The 23,423-nt window shown below is 45.1% G+C and overlaps 1 protein-coding gene across 1 annotated transcript in view; it reads left to right on the forward strand.

The window, feature by feature from the left end:
* Positions 1-23,423, forward strand: part of DSCAM (DS cell adhesion molecule) — a 691,848-nt gene that overhangs the window by 592,298 nt on the left and 76,127 nt on the right. The window contains exons 17-20 of the mRNA XM_066259344.1: positions 2,043-2,283; positions 3,763-3,909; positions 11,056-11,211; positions 17,631-17,764. Coding sequence (XP_066115441.1) covers positions 2,043-2,283; positions 3,763-3,909; positions 11,056-11,211; positions 17,631-17,764 — 678 coding nt within the window. The remainder of the gene's footprint in view (positions 1-2,042; positions 2,284-3,762; positions 3,910-11,055; positions 11,212-17,630; positions 17,765-23,423) is intronic.

The following is a 23,423-nucleotide window of genomic DNA, read 5'->3' on the forward strand; positions in this document are numbered from 1 at the left end:
ATCTTCATATCCAATTTCAAAGTGAAGTGAAAAGTCATAGTTAATCATGTAAAGTCAGCACCACATAGGCATTTGCCTGTAGTAACAAAGGTATGAGCCCTCATGTTAGGGTCTAACTGTGCCAATGTGACTGTTGTATCTCTTAGCACTGTGTTAATACATGAAATCACTCTGGTTGCAAAAAGCCATGGGAATCCAAGAAAATCGTAAATGAGGAAACTTACTTTAAAGATAAATGTGATTTTCCTTCTCTTGTGTAGCTTAGACTAACACCTAAAGACAGCCGGAGACATCTAATACCATTGGGAGGTTGGCATGTTAGGCAAATCCATAAAGATTTGCTGAGTTCGTTAATGCTGCTATCTGCTCACAGCCCTCTTCTGCCTTCTCACTGTGGACGCTGGTTCATATTTTGCAGCTGACCCAGGACTCGCCCCACCAGGCAGCTCCTCTTGTAGGCTCTCTGTCTGCAGGGTCCCACTGCTGTGCGTTAGGCACCGTCCATGCCATTCTAGCCCTGCCATTTCCGCAGGCTCTGCCCACCACTCCCTCCCACCCTCTTGCAGAGCACCGGCCACCCTTCCTTGCCCACCTGGGGTCTGCCTCTTCTGGCTGCTTCTTGCCACTCTCTTGTCACCACTTCTGGAAGCCTGCAAGCCCTTACCATCCAGTACCACACACTTGGACACTTCAGATTTCTCTACAGTTCCCTGAGTGTTTATTTCTTCTGTCCAACTGGACTGTGTGTGAAGCATTGTCAGGGCAGAGAAAGCATTTCAGAGCCTTGAGAGGTCTAAACCCATGCTTTGTACTGAAATATACATATGCACCTGTACATGCACACACGTGTGCACACACATGCATGCACACTCACACATAAATACACACAGATGTAACAAAAACACATGCACACTTGACTACACACATACCTACTCACAAACATACACACACATGCACATTCAATATAAGCACACACAGTCCTAACACAAATACACACAAACACATTTACTCATATGCACAGACATGCATCTGTTGACTGCTTGAAAGTCTACAAAACCTTTATTACTTAACACCATCACTTTGGTGTCGGTCTTATAGCACATTTGCAGAGAGTCTGATTTCTCCTAAAAGGCCAACGTGTCAGCCCAAACTCTTCTGTCTGTGACTCAGCACGCCCTTTAGCATTAGCAGAGAAGAGCGATCTCTGGCTTCCCCCGCCCAGTTTAAATTGCCATAAAATAATTCCAAAGTGACTTCAGACTTAATGAAAGAGTTTGCCTTCCTGTCAGCAGTGGACTCCCTTCCACATCCAGCTTTCAACCCAGAAACACCTTTATTCTGGAATACTCCATTAGTGTGTGAGCTCCAAGAGGGCAGGGACCATTTAAAAAAGACAAACAAACAAAAATGCTTCTGTCCCCCACTGCTGAGAACAACCTGGCTGAGTGGCCAGCCCAGTCAATCTTGCTGGGCGATTGCAATCGCATGTTGACTGGTGTATGTGGAGACACCACAGACACAATCCACCTTTGAAACACTTCCCCACTGATTAGAGAAGTCGGCTGGGGCAGCATGACTGAAGGGCGGAGGGCACAGGCTCTGGGGCCATGTCCTCCCCTCTGTCTCCAGAGATGGATTAAAGTTGGTTGAGGCCCTGGGCGCAAAAGAAAATATTGAGCCCCTTGTCAATAAAAAAAAGTGTAAACTTGGGGTTTTGCAGGGCCCTTCAGAAGTCGGGGCCCAGGGCGTGCGCCCAGTGTGCCCCCCGTTAAATCTGCCTCTGTCTGTCCCTCATGTTGTGTGACCTTCTGTATCACAGAGTTTTGGTGAGGGCCGCCACATTCACCCGGGAGAAGGAAGGGCGCCTGGCCCAGAGCAATCACTCTCCGTGTGGTGGCTTCTGCTAACACTGTCACCATCACCCCACCCTGTTGTCTTTCCCCTGGGTTATTTGGTTTATTTTTGTTTCCCTAATGAAGGGTCAGCTGCTGGCTTCCATCCTGTCGAGTATTCTATAGTGTCCTTTTCTCTTTCCGGTTTAGGCTCCCAAGAAACATTTGCAAAATGGGATTATCCGAGGCTACCAAATAGGCTACCGCGAGTACAGCACTGGGGGCAACTTCCAATTCAACATTATCAGTATTGACACCACTGGGGACAGTGAGATTTACACCCTGGACAACCTAAATAAGTTCACCCAGTATGGCCTGGTGGTGCAAGCATGCAACCGGGCTGGAACGGGACCTTCTTCTCAGGAAATCATCACCACCACCCTCGAGGATGGTAGGTTCTCCTGGACCACGGCTCGTGGCTTTCCTTCCTCCAGGGCTTGTTCTGGTCGGGTGCTGGTGCCCCCCAGCCTGGCCCCTGCTGACCCTGCAGTGACAGGCACAGACAGCTGGACCTGCAGGGAGAGGGTCTCCTGTGGGGAAGCTTGCCCTTATTAACTCCAGGACTGCATTGATTGGGATCCACCCTTGACACATCTCGATTGCAAAGCCAAAATCCATTTCCTTTCTAATATCTACATCATTTGTTTCAAAATAAGACTTGGGCTTTTCCCTAGTGAAACCACGTGCTCTCTCTGCAGAAATCTAACCGGAATGCAGAAATCAGATTTTCTAAGAATTTCCCCAAATCAATGTTATGGAGGATTTCTCCCCACTTTTTTCGTGTGATTGCTTTCTATTTCCAAGCATCTGAGACCAGTGAACAGGAAATGAGTGGACTTCCTAGGGCAAATCTCACGGTGCCGGAGCGCCCCCTAGTGACCATAAGAATTAATTCTCAATTTTAACACTGAAGGTAACCTAAAAGCTCCCATTTCTGGTAGTGCTTATAAAAACAGACAGAATCCTGGTGTCCAGAGACACAGTGTTTTAGGTGCAGAGATGAGATATGGGGTTAGCTGAAGCAATAAGTACGAGATATTAAGGCAACAGCTTGCACTGCAGTTATTTCCTGTGCAATTACCCACTTGATCTTAGGTTTGAGGAGGCACATGATGATTTACATCTAGAATTTTCGACAATGTTAGAAACTTGAAGGCTGGGATTTTCTTTCTGCCTTCATAACCTTTGCCATAGTGATTAAATATGTCCTTTGGTTTACACTTCGAAGCTCATTTTTCATTGATGTATGTGGTTCAGTCAATATTTTGTCCCTCTCCTAGATACAGGGATTAAGGTTTGCATAAACTCCAAGTGAAAAATACTTCAAATATTTTCCTAACCTGTATTGTAGTCCATTTTCTCTCTTTCCTCTGACAGGATGTTTTAGTATTGAAAGGGAGGCTGGGTGGGGGTGGGGTAGTGAATAAGCTTTGATTATATGCCTGCTTTTTAACACTTTTCAAGCTAGGCTTCCAATTTACATGCCAGCTATTCCTAAATAGAGGGAACATATGATACAAAGCAAGTGCAACTTAAAGCAGTAATGTACAAGACTAATGGTCAAGTATACCAGACAAGCAATGGTCTTCGTTTATGCACTGAGATCAGAAGCCTCCTGAAAAGGGAAGTAGTTCACCTGGAAAGAGAGAGAATGGAAGTCTATTAGGACATATGCATAAACTCATAATATTTTGCTGGGTCATAATTTTTGCATAGAGGGAATGATAATCATTTTTTCTTAATTTTGGGAATAAAGTGCATTTTTTTCTTTTGCTTGCACATTGCAATATAAAACTAATGTTGCTTATTTAGTATTGCTCTGCTAAGAAAATCACCCACCATATTACAGATTCTAATTATTTAATTTCAGTGCCCAGTTACCCCCCAGAAAATGTCCAAGCCATAGCAACATCACCAGAAAGCATATCAATATCCTGGTCCACACTTTCCAAGGAAGCCTTGAACGGAATTCTCCAGGGGTTCAGAGTCATTTACTGGGCCAACCTCATGGATGGAGGTAAGAGGATTCAACTAGGGCTTTGAGTTTGCCCCAAAGGATATGAGATGGAATTGGCAGACCCCGGTCCTAATATGGGTCAAGACATGAAGGGCATTTCTTTAGCAGGGAACAGTTTTCTCTTTTCCGCACATCATTCTGTTCTTATTTTTCACCCTGCATTTCAACAGGTATATACAGCTATTCAAGGCATCACAATCCTCCAAAAGGCAACTGGAGGTGTAAGAGGGGGTGGCGCTTGGGAAGTCTAGGCACAGGTGTGTTTTCCTAACTGTAAGGATCTATGTCAAGCCTCTGCAAGCAGCACCAAAACCGTGATCTGTATCTAGAAAGTTCTATAGAATATATATCCTAAAAGGTTGACTTCTTCCTAATTGCCAACAAAACTCAGCAGGAAATTTCTTAAATTCCTGTCACTAAATTCCAAGGGGGCTTGGAAGGAATGCTGGAACACCTTGAGGGGAATATTATCACTCTGCATGAGGAGCCATTATATTCATAACTCTCCATTTCTGTCTCCTTCTCTGCCTGTTTCTTTCTCTCCTCCTCCCTCCTTTCCCCCGCTTTTTCTCACTCATTCTTGTTTCTTTGTGGGGGGGTTTTCTTCTTTCAAGTTGTAGTACAGAAATTCTCCTGTTTGGGCAAAGTACCTGCTCAGGTAGTGACAAGATTGGGGCCAGAAGTTTCTTGGTTCAAATAGATGTTGATGTCTTTGCTTTTCGAGGTTGGTGTTTCTGAGCCTGGCTGGCCCCCCTCCCTGAGCATGATGGGTGCCCACCTGCACTGCAGCCCTCACAAGAAAGGCCTCCCAAGGTCACCTCGCTGCTTACGTCCCAAGATGTGGGCAGCCCACACACACATCCTCCCCGGCTGTTTGTTCTCCAGCCTCCGCCTGCACCCCTGCCCCTGGGTCCTGCATCCCCTATGGCCTGGGTGTCTCTCAGCCTCTCTTATTGGGTTTGGCCTCCTGGTGCATGCTCATCACTGAGTTTGAGCAAATACAGCCAGGGCCCCTGACTATACCCCACTCCTGCTCAGGACCCCCTGGTCTGCTCTGCCAAGCAGGTAAATGGACCTCAGAAGCTACAGGGAGCTCGGCTCTTGGTGCCAGAAGAGAGGAAAGAAGAGGCATTAGCAAAATTATCATAATTTGCTAGGTAAAAAGCAGTGTCAAAGCCTTAGCTGCTCATGCCTGTAACCAGGCTCACTTCTCTGGGCCAAGGATCAGGCCCAGTTCCTCTTGATATGCAATGTAGCTCCTTGCACAGCACCAGGCTCTGGGAGGCATTCGGGAAGGAGTCACATGCTCGTCCTTGCAGCACATGGGCTTACTGAGCACCTACTCCCTGCTGGACTCACACTAGACACTGAGGATGCAGCGTCTGCCCAGGGGATGTTCTAGGCCAGTGAGCAGGGGAGGGACTCCTGAATGGAGAGCCACAAGCCCAATAGTGCACAGCCAGCCCCTGGGGGACAGAGTTAAGTAGATGATTCTTTCACAACTCCACTGTCTCCTCCCCAAGAAGCTTTTGAAAACACCCTAGATGTAAAGTTTAAAACAAAAATTTGCTGAAGAAGCTCTTTTATTAACCTAACACTATAGTATATCATTGCATATGTGTTTCTGTTCCTCATCTTGAACAAGATAAAAGGGATCACCCTAACACACTCACTTAAAGACAGCGTTACACTAAGATTATTCCGTTTTTGTTCTTATTGGAAATACTTCCAGTGCCCAGTGGTGACTCTTCGTTTGTATTTTCACACAGCACTCGTGCTCGCTGGCCTACCTGCCAGTATCTTAGTTCTATGGTGAATGGTGTGGCTTATCGAGTTCAGTCAACTTCACACTCTTACTCTTTCAAAACTTGGATATTCAAACACATAAACTTAAACAAGTAATGCTTTGGAAATGCATAGTGTTTCTAAAGATATTTTTACTCACTGTGTTAAGATCAAAGTGATATGGCCCTGGCCAGATAGCTCAGTTGGTTAGAGCGTCATCCCAATAAACCAAGGTTGTGGGTTTGATCCCCGGTTAGGGCCCATACAAGAATCAACCAATAAATACATAAATAAGTGGAACAACAAACAGTGTTTCTCTCTCTCTCTCTCTCTCTCTCTCTCTCTCTCTCAAATCAATTAAAAAGGTCAAAGTGATATGCTCAATGTCTAATGTAGAAGTGCTATACTTAACTTCCCTCAGAGAGAAACCTGTTTATGACAGTCATGCCTTCCCTGCTACCTGTGAGAGAACACTAATGAATGAGCAGGTAATTCCACAGAATTACTGGATGCTTTTGGACAAACTCCTCAGGCTGTGGCCCTGAGGTTTCCACAGACAGAGAGCATATAGTGACCGTGTAGCGAACTATGCCCACTGATCCGTGAAAACATACTGCACACACATACATTCTCATTCACACACACATTTACACACTTTTATTCATACACACATTCTCTCATACACACAAACACATGCACACACTCACAATACACATGCACACTCACACATACTCTTTCACACACACACATACACACACACTCACACAGGCTAGAAGAGGCAGAGGTAATTACTGCTGCTGTGATTAGCAATTGCCCCAAACATTTTCAAAAATATTAATAAGTAATTTGTCATTGTTAACATGATTAGATTAAGTGAAATTAGTTAACAAATCTTTGATAGCATAGGTTAAACACACCGTATGTTGGTGAAATTTCTGAGTATTTTATCATAACCAGAAGGTTAAATAATGCTTGTGGCCTAGCCAAAGCCATTTATCTGACATTGCTGGGGCATCCTGAAAAGTCACCCCTTCCATTGAACCCAAGCTACTCCTCATCATTTTTGTCTTTCTTCAGGAAAAACATGTTCTAGAGCAAAGTAATGTACAGCCACAAAGTGGGGTGACCGCAGCCACAGCCATGGTGAGCGGCTACCTTAACACGTTCTGAGAATGAGAGAGAGTTGAAATAAATACATAAATCTATTTTGTTTCAAAATATACATTTTTTTTAAAAAAATGCTTTTTTTAAAAGAATTAGTGTTATTTCTAAATTTGTTTTATAGATTCATTTCATAGTGTTTTACTTTGATGACCAACCAGACACTCTTCTCCACTTCCCATATTTAAAAAAATAATAACCCTGTTGGTGCTATGAGAGGTAGATGACAGATATCATGAAAAGAGAACCAGATCTAAAAAATAAAATGGAAAATGAAGCATGCTGCTTTGCATTTGGCTTTTTTCATAATTTTTCTTCTTATTTCCCCTGTATCTGCTAATCATAGAGGCTCTCCTGACCTGGGACACCCCGCTACCAGGGGGCATGAGGGACATTGTGCAGGGTTGAATCTGGCAGTCGGGTAGTTTTAGAAATCTTTGGGGATCATTTTGATTGAGAGTTTTATTTATTTTTGTATTTTTTTTTCCAAAGTCAGAAGCAGGGAAGCAGTCAGACTTCCACATGTGCCCAACTGGGATCCAGCCAGCATGCCCACCAGGAGACGATGCTCTGCCCATCTGGGGCATTGCTCTGTTGCAACCAGAGCCATTCTAGTGCCTGAGGCAGTGGCCATGGAGCCATCCTCAGCACCCGGGCCAACTTTGTTCCAATGGAGCCTCAGCTGCGGGAGGGGAAGAGAGAGACAGAGAGGAAGGAGAAGGGGGAGGGGTGGAGAAGCAGATGGGCGCTTCTCCTGTGTGCCGTGGCCTAGAACTGAACCCGGGACTTCTACATGCCAGGCCAATGCTCTACTGCTGAGCCAACTGGCCAGGGCCTTGAATGGGGGTTTTAAATGTAGTCATATTCCTGGTTCATGATGGCTGAGTTCATCAAAACAATATAAACCCCCAATATGAATAAACACCCTAACATTCATTGTAATTAGCATGGTCACTGATGAGCAGGTGTGATTCTTTGGCTTAATTGCTGCTCTTTGGAAAGACCAGGTGCCCCACTTGCCTTCTCTTTCTTACTCCTCTCCTCCTTCTCCTCCTCCTCCTGCTCCTCCTCATGGCCTCGTTCAGGAGCAACCCTTCCTATGGGTACAGCCTCTCCCACATTGTGTATTTGAGCCCATTTTCTCTGTGTGGTGGAGACTCCCAGGCCCCTTTTAAAGAGAAAAGCAAACAAATGAAAGGCAGAGGCCCCAAGAGGTCAAATGATTTAAGTTCTCATGACTAGTTCCTGGCACAGCCCCAGGGAACTCTCTGTCTCCTTAGAAACATTTCCCCTGAGTGTGTTTGCATGTGTGCAAGTGCATATGTATGTGTGCTTGTCAGTGCAGCCATGAGTGTGCATGTGTTTATATTTGTATGTGTGTTTGTGTGCATATGTGTGTGCTGGCATGTATATATGCATGTGCTTCATGTGTGTGCATGTGTGCAGCTGCGTATATGTATTCGTGTGTGTGTGTGTGTGTGTGTGTTTAATTTTTGGCACAATGTATGTAGAAGTTTTTTTTTTTTTTTTGTATTTTTCTGAAACTGAAAACGGGCAGAAATAGTCAGACTCCCGCATGCGCCCGACCGGGATCCACCTGGCACGCCCACCAGGGGGCGACGCTCTGCCCACCAGGGGGCGATGCTCTGCCCCTCCGGGGCGTCGCTCTGTTGCGACCAGAGCCACTCTAGCGCCTGGGGCAGAGGCCAAGGAGCCATCCCTAGCGCCCGGGCCATCTTTGCTCCAATGGAGCCTCGGCTGCGGGAGGGGAAGAGAGAGACAGAGAGGAAGGAGAGGGGGAGGGGTGGAGAAGCAGATGGGTGCTTCTCCTGTGTGCCCTGGCCGGGAATCGAACCCGGGACTTCTGCACGCCAGGCCGACGCTCTACCACTGAGCCAACCGGCCAGGGCTGTAGAAGTTTCTAAATCTGAAAAGATCTTAGAAGATTTATGCTTATACTTTTTCTCATTAACATTTAGAGGTTTTATTGTAATCCAATTGCCCTGTCTTAAATATGTTCAGAAAAGTAAAAATTATATGTGATAATATAATGGTAGAAGACCTGTGGTCACCCAGGACGGCCCTGCCTCGGAGGGAGTATGCCTAACTCCCCTGAGTCTAATATGACTGACTTTATGAATGCGCAATGCCACACACATGAGCAAACAGTTTTCTCATTTTCATAAGCATCTGTTGAGGCTTCCAAATTGTGGTCCCTAAAAATCTTTCTTCTTCTAGCCTCCCCAGAAGACACTGGGCTAACTGTGTCTTTTGAGGGCTGCCCCATTGCCTGGCTCTCTCCTCCAGCAGAGCATCCTGACCCCAGAACTTGCCCACCATCTGTTCACAGTGCAAACAGGCCTTTAGCTCACACTCAGGTCTGAGGCTGCGTCTGTGCCCCCACATCCCTCGTGTGCCCCTTCCTCTACTGCCCTGTAACCCTCACCACACACAGACTCCCAGCACACATGTGACAAGACTCGCCACCCATGCGCTACTTCACAGTCAGCATTTCTCCTGTGCCTGCTTCCACTCTGATCCTCCTGGGGATGACCAGAAGCAAACATTGAAAAGGATATCTCCATCATCACAATGACAAATAGGTGGCTATTAATCTATGAAATTCCATGCAATATTCCAGAAGAATGGAGACAAGAAAGACAAAACTCAGAAAGAGAAAACCGGGCCATCCAAAAGCCCATGGCACCTGGCTGATAGTACAATTCCATGGAGTGGCCATGGCCCAGTGGCTGAGACGGTGGACGGTGGTGTTAGGCCACACACTGTGGTTCCACGACCTTGCTCTCAGCCACTGTGCTGAGCTCTGTGACCTTGGACCATGTGTTGGTCCTCTCTCTGCCTCCATTTTCTCTCCTGTAAAATGTAGAAATACTAGAGTCCCTGTATTGGTTAAATGAGTCAATGCGTGTGCCTAGAACAGTGCTGATGCCCAAGCAAGCACGTGCAGCATGCCAGTTACCTCTCCTCAGGTAAGAACAAGCAGAGAACTAGTAGGCAGCCTTATGGCTCTCTACATGTTTGCAAAGTCGGCCTTTCTGACCGCCAGCTGCCAGAGAGGATCTCTCTGTACCTCTACCTCCCACCCAGCCTCTCAGTAACTAGGCACATGGGATGGGGTGCAGGCAATCCCAAACCTTCCATGGTCAGACACCTGCCTGTGGAGTGAGCCATCCCTCAGGCCTCTCCCTCCTGCTCTGGCTCCTCCACAGGTGGCTCCTTTCAAAACTTGAACATAGGTGGAGGTATTAAAACATCACCATTAGTTTTCTCAAATCGCCATGTATAATATGCCCAAGAGGGGAGAGCATAACGTTCCACCTTTGAACATTATCAGCTGATCCCACCCCAGAAGACAGAGCCTTTTTCGCTAACAGCAAGTTTCTGACACATCAGCATGTCATGTCAGCGAGGATGTGGAGAGGGTTACTCCAGGTGAAAAGAGTTTGCTAAGCCACCTCAACTTAGCTCAGAGATTAGAGAAGAACAGCTGAGGTTCTTAAAGATACGTGCATGTTGATTTTGAGTAGGTTTTAAAAACAAAAGCAAAAAACGAAACTCGGCCTGCAGTTGTTTTGGGGTTTTTTTTGGAGGTGATGCTATGTCTACCTTGATTGTCATAATGGTATCACACGTGTATGTCCAAACTCATTAAAATGTACACATTAAATGCATGCAGAGTTTTAAAATTTATTTTTAATAGCAGTTGACATATAATATTATATTAGTTTCAGGTGTACAAGATAGTAGATAGACATTTATACACCTTGCGAAGTGATTAGCACGTGTCACTGTACATGGTATGATGCAGAAGCTTCTTAATGAGCAGTCGGTAATGTGTCTATGGAATGAGCAATATATGGTCCTCAGCTTTTTGGGATTGGGGTGCAAGGGACATGTGTGATTAGCTGGAAGAATTCAGGGGCGTGGCTACCGTGGTGTTGGCGTTGGGTTTATAACACTTAACTTGGAGTGAATGGCTCTGTTTTCCAGACTGATGTCCCATGGCATTTTGATATGAATGATCTTGTTCAGATGGAAAGGCCATGCACAGTCCCCTTTGAGCAATTTTAGGGTGTGGCACATGGAAGCACATGGCCCCATGCTGAACATCCAGGACAACACCGGGAAAGGCACATGCTCACAGCCGCAGTAACCGGATCATGTGTTCTTGTCCTCCAGAGCTAGGTGAGATTAAAAACATCACCACAACGCAGCCTTCCCTGGAGCTGGACGGGCTGGAAAAATATACCAACTATAGCATCCAGGTGTTGGCGTTTACCCGCGCCGGAGATGGCGTCAGGAGTGAGCAGATCTTCACTAGGACCAAAGAGGATGGTGAGAAATGGGGTGTGTCTGGGTACAACACTCAGTTCCTGTCTGAAACACCAGGAGACATAGGAGGCTCCTGCCAAGTGGCAGCATTCCCAGGCTGGAGCTATTGTTGGGAAGTCTCGATGGAAGAGCTCACCTTAATTTGCCGGGCTAATTCTTAACTTTGTGCATACCTTCTGCTGCCCTTCAAACTATGCCAGCATGATTCAGACCATCAACTTCCTAGCGCCTTTGTTTGGATATCCATTGTTTCTCTCATCCCCTATAATTTTTTTGGCCAAGTATTATTTTAAGCAAAATAAATAAATAAATAAAATTTCCTTTTATCTCAGAGCTGTAAAAATTGCCATACATACCTGTTTTGTATACCGTGAGAATAATTTTAGTGACTCTCTAGCTATTAAGCATAAGCTCTGATTATTCCCAGCCTTCTACTTGAAAATTATGTAATGGTCAAGTCATATTATTCCATGCCAGCTTTAGAATCACTTTAGAGTAAGCCCTTATTTTGAGAGCTTCATGTTAATTTTTAAAAATTTTAATAAGAATCTATGATGACTTGGTGAAACTTTAAATCACAGTGTCTTTTGTTTCAAACCATTAATTCTTGCCATTTCATGTAATTTAGACTTGGTTATGTGACTATTTCCCAAAGCTACAAAAACTATATGACAAATAGTTAGGTTTTTAAAATTATTTTAAGAGAAACTAAGGACCTTATCCAAGCCTGTCTGAAGAACAGTTCAAGTTCTAATAAATATTATAGGAATGAGAAAAGCAGTTTTCACTTTAATAAAGGAAGGATCAACTGATGTCCAGTTGACCCCATATCTAAGCCCCCACATGAGAGCACAGTTATATCAGAGAAAGGGTTGAGATGAGACCATGATACCTAAGCTCTGTGCTAATTTGGCTCTGAGATTTGTTTGTCCTTTTTCCAGCTTCCTGTCCCCCAGGAAGCTGGCGGGTGGTTGGGTGGAAGCACAGTTACATATTGTGGAGAACTTACCATGTATTAGCAACTTTGATGTCTCTGCAACCCATTCCTACCTAGAATGTCAAACATGTGGCTACTCCAGCTCCTATTCTCCCTATGGCTGCGAAGCCAAGGACCATGCTCAGAGGCCTGGGTAGACACTTCTCTTCAGCACTTCTGTCCCCTAACAACATGTCCCTGAGCCCTGGCCGTTTGGTTCAGTGGTAGAGCGTCGGCCTGGTGTGCAGAAGTCCCGGGTTCGATTCCCGGCCAGGGCACACAGGAAAAGCGCCCATCTGCTTCTCCACCCCTCCCCCTCTCCTTCCTCTCTGTCTCTCTCTTCCCCTCCCGCAGCCGAGGCTCCATTGGAGCAAAGATGGCCCGGGCGCTAGGAATGGCTCCTTGGTTAGAGTGGCTCTGGTTGCAACAGAGCGACGCCCCAGAGGGGCAGAGCATCGCCCCCTAGTGGGCAGAGCCTCGCCCCTGGTGGGCGTGCCGGGTGGATCCTGGTCAGGCGCATGCGGGAGTCTGTCTGACTGTCTCTCCTCGTTTCCAGCTTCAGAAAAAAAAAAATGTCCCTGACATTCACAGCCTGCCGCCTTCCACCTCACTCTGCTCTGACCTCAGCAAACTAGGTCCTGCTCCCTCAAGCAGTCCCGTCCCTCCACCCCACTTAGTATTTGCACTGTCTCTCTGGCCCTCCTTGTACCTTAGGGCCTGCACACAAATTCAGCCTCATTTAGCTTTCATTTTTCTAAAACATGCAGGTAATTCTTCCTGGGAAAGTGTAAGTGTCAGCCAATTCTGCTCAAAGGCATTGGGTTATTTAGAGAAATTTTGTATCTGAAAGCAATGCCATAAGAAAGTCACACATTGGTAGAGAGGTCTATAAAGTTATGTCCTGAGTGAAGACAGCTCTAATTTAATTTTTTAAAAGGAACAGACAAAGAGCCACTTTTAGATGCTGCAGCCCGTGGGACTTTGGGCACCTTACCTAACCTTCTCTGACTGTCTTCATGTACAAAATTTCCATAGCTATCAGACAGAATTAAGATATAAAAAGTAAAGTGATGTGTGCAAACACCTAGTTTGACACATTGTGGGATGATTCTTGACATTAGATATTTGATTATTTGATCTCAACTCCTTCAGTGCAGGGGCAGAACACTCTTTTGCATTGCTAAGTAATAACACAGATGTCACTGGAATTATTATTTAAAGAGCAAATTGATCAGCAACATGAATTTTAACACCTGCATTATTCAGAAGAGTGTGCAATTCCAATAAGAAGGGAAGGCTCACCACAGATTCTTACTGACTGGTCATTTTGGATCAAATTTTAATTAATTCTCCAGTATTAGAAATCATAGAGTTCTGTCTCAAAACTTGACCCCGAGACCCAAAGTCTAATCTGTCAGTCATAATTCTCTGCTTTCGCTACCAGTGCTAATGGTATATGGAGGTGTGATTGACTGCTAGAAGGTCCTGCCTCAGGTATACCAGTTACCCCGGGCAGCAGGGGAAGCACTCCATGTGTGCCTGTATGTGGGACAAGGGGTGATGCAGAATTTAATGTCATTGTTCATTTGGGATAAGTCATCAGCACTTTTTTAAGGAAGCAGAGCAGAGATTAAATGGAAAGAAGGAGAAAAATAATATAATAATGAAATTATCTCCTAGATTCACATGAAAAAATCATTAGTGTAGAAATGGTAAATATTTGTGCTAGCCACCCTTATAGATTATCTGTCTAATATAAATAGACATTTTGGGCAGTTTCTAGAACCAAATGCAATTTTGTGTCTGATTGAAGGAAGGCACAAAAGCTAATGACCATAGGAGGAATGCTTAATAAAGTTAAGCATAGGTCTTGTGTATTAATCTACTATGAAGCCTTATGGTTTTGAAGTTTGGAATACACCATCAACTTCAGTTAAATTATGTAAAAATATGGGTAAAATTTTAGTAAAATAATAATTTCCCATATTCATAAAGTTGTTCCTCAGCGAGGCACTGTTGTGGGCACAGGTGGAAGTTTCCATGGTCATTGGTGTCTCACATGTAAGGAAATACTAATCACATTAACAAGAAATAGTGAATCTCATCCTCTATTTCCAATACATTTCCTAAACTAGGGTTCCTAGCTCCTCAGTGTCAGGAGGCCTACAGGTTTCAATTGTGGTGTTCAGTGACATCTTAAAATGGAAAAATTTATCACTTTCTAATAAAACACAGAAAGACAGAATAACTAAATACTAGATAAAAGAAATACATAGAATCAAAAATAAGACAAAATGTTTACTTCTGCAGGGGATAGTTTACAATCAAAACATTTGTTTATGGAGCAAGTTTTCTGTACCTGAAACAGTTTTTTCAGCCTCTAGAAGGATTCTTTGTTAATAGACATATTCCAAGGTCCATAGATGTTTTCTTGGGCCCACAGATTAAGTCTCAGGTTCATAAATATAGCCTTTGATCCCTGGACATATTCTCAGGGTATATGATAATTTCTCAACTTTCAGGTTCCCTTCCCAGGACTGCCAGTCAAATGAGACCATGCACCTCTGTTAAGCTACAAGAACAGAAGAGAATGTGTGCTGGTCTGGCTTTCTGTTTTGTATACAAGGCAGCTGATGCTGAATTCGAGAACATTTGTGTAATCCTAATGCTGTTTTATTTGCCGAGACTACAACCGGAGCAAAGCAGTGAGGAAAGAGGACACAAACAAAACACCATCTATAAATTTTCCAATTGTTACTTTCACTGTGGGGTGGGGGTGGGGGTGGGGGTGGGGGTGGGGGCGGGGCATAATGTAGCTTCAGCCCTGATCCTCTTCTGCAAAAGTAGACGTTGTGCGTGTGTAAAGAGAGATGGTTGTGCTCACTTTCAAAGATTTCCTGAGAGCCTCACTAGTGCACATCACTCTGAAAGGCACCCTGTGGGGAGAGGCCCGTGGGAGGTGTCACGTGTGGTTGGTGCTCCCTCCCCAGTGGTTCACAGTCTCTTTGTTGGGTCAGCTGAAAGTGGAGCTGAGTGGGTGAGAAACAAACAGGCATCAGGCTGTCTCTCACCCTCTCATTAGTCAGTCAACACTGCTGAGGATCGCAGGGCCCACAGCGCACAGCTGTACTGCGTCATGCTCTGTGCACTTGCGGGAACACCAGCAGCACAACAGACCAGATGTCCTGGAAGATCCTCAGCCGTGTAGATTCCAAAGCACCCTCTACCGCAGTGACTCTCATATAGGTGCCTGTAAAGTCCATGGGCTCGGGGGGCCCCACTGGATGGGGTGAGCCCCGAGGTCCAGTGGGGACGCCTTGCTCCTCGCTCTACTTCAAGAAGAGCCACTCCACTTCACCACAGCTATATGGCAGTTTCCCACATGAGACTTGAGTTAAAAGATTTGTCTACTTTAAAGAATATCTGAAAGCCACTGCTTTAGTAGGAGCAAAATACCAGATTTTGTGGAAATGGAAAGAGAAAGGGGCATGTATGCACTGCTGGGCTGTGCTGAGTGCAATGTGGATGCATCCATCCGATATCATCCCATCCGCTCACGGCTCAAAGACACCACTGTGGGTCTGAGGCTCCCATGGCTCCTGTGGCGGATCACGTATGTGCATGCATGGGTGCAGACATATACAGCACAGCACTCACACACACCCTACACACATACATCACACCACACACATAGACACACATACCACACACATCATAAATGCACACACGAACACACACACACACACACACACACACGCCTGCCTATGCCTGATCACCAAGGCCAGGAAAGGGATTATGACAAAAGTAAAGCAGAATAAAGTATCTGTATAGCACTTAGTCAGACTTCTGTCAGACTTCAAACCAAGGCGGTATTTTTTGAGAACAACTTTGATGTTTGACATTACAACACATTATCAGAGGCCTTAACTGTGTAGATTCGTGTTCTGTGTTTTATAATAAATTACCATAAACTTAGCTCCATGTGTCAGGGGCGCAGTTTCGGTTAGCCGGGTCCTCTGCCCAGGGTCTCACTGGCTGAAACCAAGGTATGGGCGAGGGCTGTGGTCTTCCCTGAGGTCCAGTCCTCTCCCAGGCTCAGTGGTTATTGGCAGGATCCAGGTCCTTGTGGTTTTAGGGCTGCAATCATGTCCTAAGCTTCCAGAGGCTGCCCGCCGTTCCCTGGCATGTGGCCCTCCACAGCATAGTACTTTGCTTCTTTAAGGACAGACAGAAAGAACCCCAATCCCTAGATCATCATGTAACAAGATTCTGGGGTGAGTGAAGTATGCGACTTCCAGGGACCTGGAAAGGGGCCCAATGTTGTGAGCACACTGAGCCAGGAAAGCCCAACCACTAACTGGGCATGTCCATGAGGAGGTCTCAAGTCCACACCAATCTCGCTCATCAACTAAGGGGGACAGAGGGGAAGTGAGAAGAGAATTCTAGGCTCTGGCATTTGCAAACAGGAGATAGCTGTGCTGTTCTCTGCAATGAGGGACAGGAGGAGGTCAGGCTTGGGAGAGGAGGGCAAGCCCTGCTGGGGACCTGGTAGGTCTAAGGCGCCTGAGAATCAGTGGCAGTTGGACTGTGAGTCAGCATATCAGCAGCAACGCAGAAGGGAGTCCCGGCACACTGAGAGGACGCAGGAGACAGTTGCCTACAGTGGCCCTCTTTACTGCAATGGGTCAAACCCAGAGTCAGACATTCACTCGGCAATGGGCACAAATTCATGACAACTGCCCATGACCAAAATGTCATCTGATGACAAGGAGTGTCTTTAGAAAATACATCCCAGACAGACTGTCATCTACCATCTGACCTAGCAAGATTCTTGCTAAAATAGAGCCCTTCGAGGACATGCCCAAGGATGGGGTATAGTGGGGCTCGAAGAGAGAGCCTTTGTCAGTTTGTACAGCTACTGTAGCAACATGTCATAGACCAGGGGCTGCGACAACAGAAATGTATTGTCTCATTGTTCTGATGTCCAGAAGTCCAAAATCAAGGTGTGGGCAGAGCTGGTTCATCCAAGGGCCCGGAGGGAGAACTGGCTCCAGGCCTGTCCCCCTGGCTGCCTTCTCCCTATTCTGCACACCATCTTCTCTCTGCGCACATGTGTATATGTGCACACTTCCCTTTTCTCACTAAGGGCGCCAGTCCTAGTGGATCTGGGCCCACTCTAATGACTGCATTTTAACTTGATGACCCCTGTGAAGACCTAATCTCCAATAAGGTCCCATTCTGATGTCCCTGGGGTGAGAGCCTCACCATACAGATTTTAAGGAAACACAACTCAACTCATTGCACTGACTCTTGGAAATCTGAGCAGAGGGTGTGGCGGGGTCCAGCTGGCAGGGGGTGGGGCAGGGTCGGGTCACATCAGGGAGGTGGGCCTGAGTGCAGGTGTTGGCAACATGGCTGGGACTAAACTTGTGGCTCTCGTGTCTAGTTCCAGGTCCTCCCGCAGGCGTCAAGGCAGCCGCGGCCTCTGCCTCCATGGTCTTTGTGTCCTGGCTCCCCCCGCTCAAGTTGAACGGCATCATCCGGAAGTACACTGTGTTCTGCTCCCACCCCTACCCCACAGTAAGTTGGTAAATAACCAAGTGCCTTTCAAGCCTCTTCAGCCACAGCAGCAAGGGCTCACTGGGGACAGTGCTGTCCCTTCGCTTCCCACCTACTTGGGTCTGCCCAGTGGTTTTCTTTTTCCCCTGTTGTCTCCACACACACAGCAACATCCTCATTTGTGCATCATTTGAAAATGCACGTCTAAATCCCAAGGGACACAATTGTCTAGAATTATTGTTTATTTGGTGACTTCCCACAAAACTGCCAGCTGCTTATCCAAATCAAAACCCAGGCTCCTTGATTGTGCCTTAATTGATAGTCAGTGGACAACACCTATTGATTTTGCTGTTGGACTCATGACTAGATGCACTTCATACCTTCCCCCCACCTCCCTCTCCCTCCTTCCCTCCTTACCCCTCTCTCCCACCCTGACCTCTTCTCCTGCTCCATCCCCACTAAGAAGCAGCAGCAGGCAGACCCTATTGTAACTCACTGAGGACCGCTCTTGCTAGCCCTGACAGAGACAAGATTGTTGTCACCATATCACCAAAGAGAGACAGTATTATTGCTGAGTAAAGACTACCCATACTCCATGATAATATGAAATGCTTCTTTATTTTTATTCATTCATGCATTATAATAGAGGGACTCTAATGAGGAGCAAAGACCTTTACTGACTAGTCAGTTGAGCTCATTATGAAGGAATTAAAAATCAGAGTACTGAATATTTCAAACTGCAATATTTGTTATCACTAATATTACCACCAGCAAAGTATACCTATAAAATATTTCTTAGACCAGCTACAAAAGGGAAATTTTAGAGAAAAGAAAAGAAAAAATGGTTCACCAAAATTAATGATGTTTCCATGGAAATTTTTATGACTTTTTTTTTAGGTAAGTACCATATCTAATCCATTTTTATATCTCCCAGTATAGAATTGACATGCATAACCTTTCAATAATTATTTGTGGAATATATGTGAATTTATTTTGGTTTTATCCTGGTAAATATTGTACCTTAAGTTCACCATTTTTACTATTTTAAGTGTATAGCTCTGTGACATTAATTACGCTCCTCTTGCTGCAGCCATCATCCTCATCTATCTCTAGAACTTTCTATCTTTCCCAACTGAAACTCTGTCCCCATTGCACACTTATTCCCCTTTTCTACCCCCCCAGCCTCTGGCCCCCACCATCCTACTTTCTGTCTATATATTGAGCTATTCTATGGACCTCATGTAGGTGAAACCACACAGCATTTGTCCTTTTGTGACTGGCTTACTTCACTTAGCATCGTGTGTTCAAGATTCAACCGTGGTATCACAGGTGTCAAAACTTCCTTACTTTTCAAGGCTGAATAACATTCCTAACTCATGTGTTCATTGATCCTTTAATTAACGTGATATGTTTTTCCAATTCTAGTGTCTGTAGGAGTCCCCAAGGGCTGTAGACAGTGGCCATGCCTAACGGTGGGGAGGTGGGCGAGCATGTGTGCAGCACCCTGAGGGCCAGCTCTTTGCTGCAAATAGCAAGTTGTGTGTTCTGCTGAGTAGATGTCAGCAGTGGCATCTCTGGAGTTGAAGTAGATTTAATAGAAGATAGTCAAAGTTGGGTTCCAAAACTTATTTGTGAGTTTCTTATTTGATTTCAAACATGCTGTTCATTCTCACCTGCTGAACCCTACCATCAAAGCCCAGAGGTGCAAAGCAGTGCAGATGCCCAGTTGAAATGCTGGCCAGTTGTATTCCTCTACTCAGAGAGGCAACTAACTCACTGAGGACCGCTCTTGCTAGCCCTGACAGAGACAAGATTGTTGTCACCATATCAGCAAAGAGAGACGGTATTATTGCTGAGTAAAGACTACCCATACTCCATGATAATATGAAATGCTTCTTTATTTTTATTCATTCATGCATTCAATAACCTATTTGCTGTCAGATTCACATTTGCTATTTTGACTCTAACGTGCTAGAAAGAGGCTAGCAGGGTACAGAAAACACCAGTGCATCACTCTGTCTCTGATTTCCCAACCTGGTCTTTACCTCTAAACTAAAAAATTCCACCTGGCTTATTTGGAATTAGTCCTGAGTGACTGAGGCTTTGTGAATGCTGGGAACCCTGTAAGTCCCCATGAAAGCAGCCTATGAATGTCACACACTAAAAAAGGAAGAGTTATTCTCCTGAAGTCATGATCAAACAGTCTGCAGAATGGAATAGAAAGCATCTGCCTGGGATTTCCACATCCCATCATGCACAGAGCACTGGAATTTGACCACCCAGTACCTTCTTGACAAAACTCTTCTAAAAATGATAGAAATGAGATCAAGGCAACCAGCAAAGGTGGAAAATACCTGAATTTCTCACCTGGCAGAGGTCTTACAGCCACCAGGAGAGAAACTCTGTGCTGCCTTTTGAGCATATTGGAAACCATGTTAGATCTGGGGATGTGGTCATCACAGTGCCTGTGGTCTGCCATGCGGCCTTGAAGTACTCTATTCCCTCTCTCATGCCCCTTGCTATTCCTCTACTTCAAACATCGAAGGACACAAAGCCTATTTTTCTCACAGTCCTTTTTTTTAGTCATTTTAAGTTGACAGTAAAATTGAGTGGGAGCTACAGAGGTTTCCCATGAAACGTCTACGTTTTAAACAAACAAACAAAAAATTGCCTTTATAAGTAAATATCAGAGAGAATGAATACACTCAACTTTAGAGGTGAGCACATGAAAATCCCATCTGTTGTTCTGTTTCTTATCAATTCTATTGAAAGATGATGTTTCCTTCATTGGAATTGATAAGAAATTCTAAGTGTCTAGAAAGTGGGGGTTTTTCCTCCCCATCTTTAGTTTGTGTAATTATTTTAAGTCAGAAAACTGGATCTATCAGATTTCCGGAGGCTCATCCATGGCTGCCTATGCGGCAGGTGGACACCAGAGGGCAGTGCTAGCTCTGTGTATTTTTCTTACTCCCGTATCTGAACCGCTTTTCCTTTGAAGTGATCTCAGCTGAATGTGGAACGTGAGAGGGTAACTCAGGACACACAGCATGTCTATCATTCCATCTTTTTTATAAGGGGCCCTCTGCTAACCTCCTTACTGATGTAAATTTTCTCTCAAAGTCCCCAAGCACTTTGTCAAAAGACACAGGCTCTTTTCTCTAAGGTGTGGAATCCATTGTCTAATCGTATGCATTTGCTTCATGGTGTTTTCTCCGTTCAGTTTAGCAAAAGATGGAATTTGAAATTTTGTGAGTGGCCTGACAGTAGACTACATGCTTGCAATGTCTGATGTCTAGGAGTGGAACCAGGTAAATCTTGGTCTCATTGTCTGAAACCAGCAAAATGAATTAAAGGAGGGGGAAGGATGACTGTTTTCAGAAGACTACTTATAAAAGATAATATGCAATGTCTCCCACACCCTGAAAAAAAAAATCAAAGTCTAATAAATATATGTAAATTACAAAACATAAAGGCTATTTAGAACCATTTCCATCAGAATTGGCCATGAAATGTAGAAGTTATTTCCAAGGAAACATCAGAAATGGACTTCCCAGGAGTTTTTATGAAACCAGAATTGGTTTTCATAGGTCTGGGATGCTCAGAAGTAGCTTTCTCTCAAAGAAATTTGTCTAGGTTTTCCCCAGCCACATGAGGGCATGCTCAGGTGCAGAGTGCAAAAGGAAGAGCTGGTGGGTCCCAGGGGCGTGTAGAGCCCAGCCCGGGCCTGTGCACAGAGGCTCTCTCCACAAAGCCCCGATGCACAAGTAACTCATTGCACATGTGTAAATGAAGTGTGACTGCTTTCTTAGGCCAGCTTTTGGCATCTCCATAATTTCTAGCTTTGTCATTACAGAAGAAAGAGACCCACCCATAGGTCCATTAAGCAGAACTACGGAAGGATGATTTTCCTGTCAGTGATCTAAATGCACAGGCATTTTATCTAACTCCTGCTAAAATAGAAAGCATCCCACAAATTATCACACCCTTTCCAGCCTTATTAAGCAGAAATTTCATTATACAATTTAATCTCTATAGCAGGGATCGGGAACCTATGGCTCACAAGCCAGATGTGGCTCTTTTGATGGCTGCATCTGGCTCACAGACAAATCTTTAATAAAAATAATAATAACGTTAAAAATATAAAACATTCTCATGTATTACAATCCATTAATTTTCTACCACTCATGTTCATGTTTGCAGGTTGCTGGAACCAATCACAGCTGTCCTCTGGGACAATACCAAATTTTTATTGGATAATGCATAACATACACTGGTCATTGTATGGCTCTCATGAAATTACATTTTAAAATATGTGGCATTCATGGTTCTCTCAGCCAAAAAAGTTCCTGACCCCTGCTCAATAGGATGACTCACAGCCATCATCCGTAAAATTTAGTTCAATGCAACATTTGCTGAACATCCACTATTTCAGCATGATTCTGAGTTTTTCAAAGGCATAACAAGGACTGTGCTTTTTGCACTTAAATTGACAAGCCACAATGGGGGTCCGACTATGCCCCTGTCAAACAATAACATAAGAGATTATGGTCACGCCAAAGTGAGGTTGAGAATCAGTTCTGAGGATCACTGAGATGAGAGGGAGCGAGCTTCCCGGGGATGGTGGCAGGCTGTTGGGGTAAAGAGCTGGACTCTGAGCTCAGACACACACACACTTTTACGATACATGGTGTGGGTATGGCTCAGGTACCGGACAGGGTAGGGTTAGTAGAATATGACACTGGCCATGAGCTGGAGCTGGACTGTGGAAAACTGTATAGGTCAATGTGGGGATTTTGAACTATTTTTAGCTGAAAGAGAGAAGTCAAGAAATTTGCACAAGGTAGTGACATGATCAGATCTAGACTCAGGTGTGGAGATGTGGTATGTTATCTTTTATATATATAGTCTCTCTGAAAAAGGTCATTCTTCCCCCTCTTTTAACCCATTCTCAATGAACCAGCCAATAACTTCTCAATCTCTCTGTGGAATCTGTAATTTAATTTTCTTTTTTTTAATCATTGCAATGATCATTCAAATTCACTGGGCATCCCTGCCCTGGCCAGTTGTCTCGGTGGTAGAGCATCGGCCTGGCATGTGGAAGTCCCAGGTTCAATTCCCAGTCAGGGCACACAGGAGAAGTGCCCATCTGCTTCTCCACCCTTCCCCCTCTCCTTTCTCTCTGTCTCTCTCTTCCTCTCCCGCAGCCAAGGGTCCACTGGAGCAAAGTTGGCCCAGACACTGAGGATGGCTCCATGGCCTCCACCTCAGGCACTAGAATGGCTCTGGCTGTAACAGAGCAACACCCCAGATGGGCGGAGCATCACCCCCTATTGGGCATGCCAGGCAGATCCCAGTAGGGCGCATGCAAAAGTCTGTCTGACTGTCTCCCTGCTTTTTTTTTTTTTTTTTTTTTTTTTTAACAGAGACAGAGAGAGAGTCAGAGAGAGGGATAGATAGGGACAGACAGACAGGAACAGAGAGAAATGAGAAGCATCAATCATCTGTTTTTCCTTGCGACACCTTAGTTGTTCATTTATTGCTTTCTCATATGTGCCTTGACTGCGGGCCTTCAGCAGACCAAGTAACCCGTTGCTCAAGCCAGAGACCTCGGGTCCAAGCTGGTGAGCTTTGCTCAAACCAGATGAGCCCGCGCTCAAGCTGGCGACCTCGGGGTCTCGAA

Source organism: Saccopteryx bilineata, chromosome 2, assembly GCF_036850765.1.
Source record: "Saccopteryx bilineata isolate mSacBil1 chromosome 2, mSacBil1_pri_phased_curated, whole genome shotgun sequence".
In the NCBI taxonomy this organism is placed as follows: Eukaryota; Metazoa; Chordata; class Mammalia; order Chiroptera; family Emballonuridae; genus Saccopteryx; species Saccopteryx bilineata.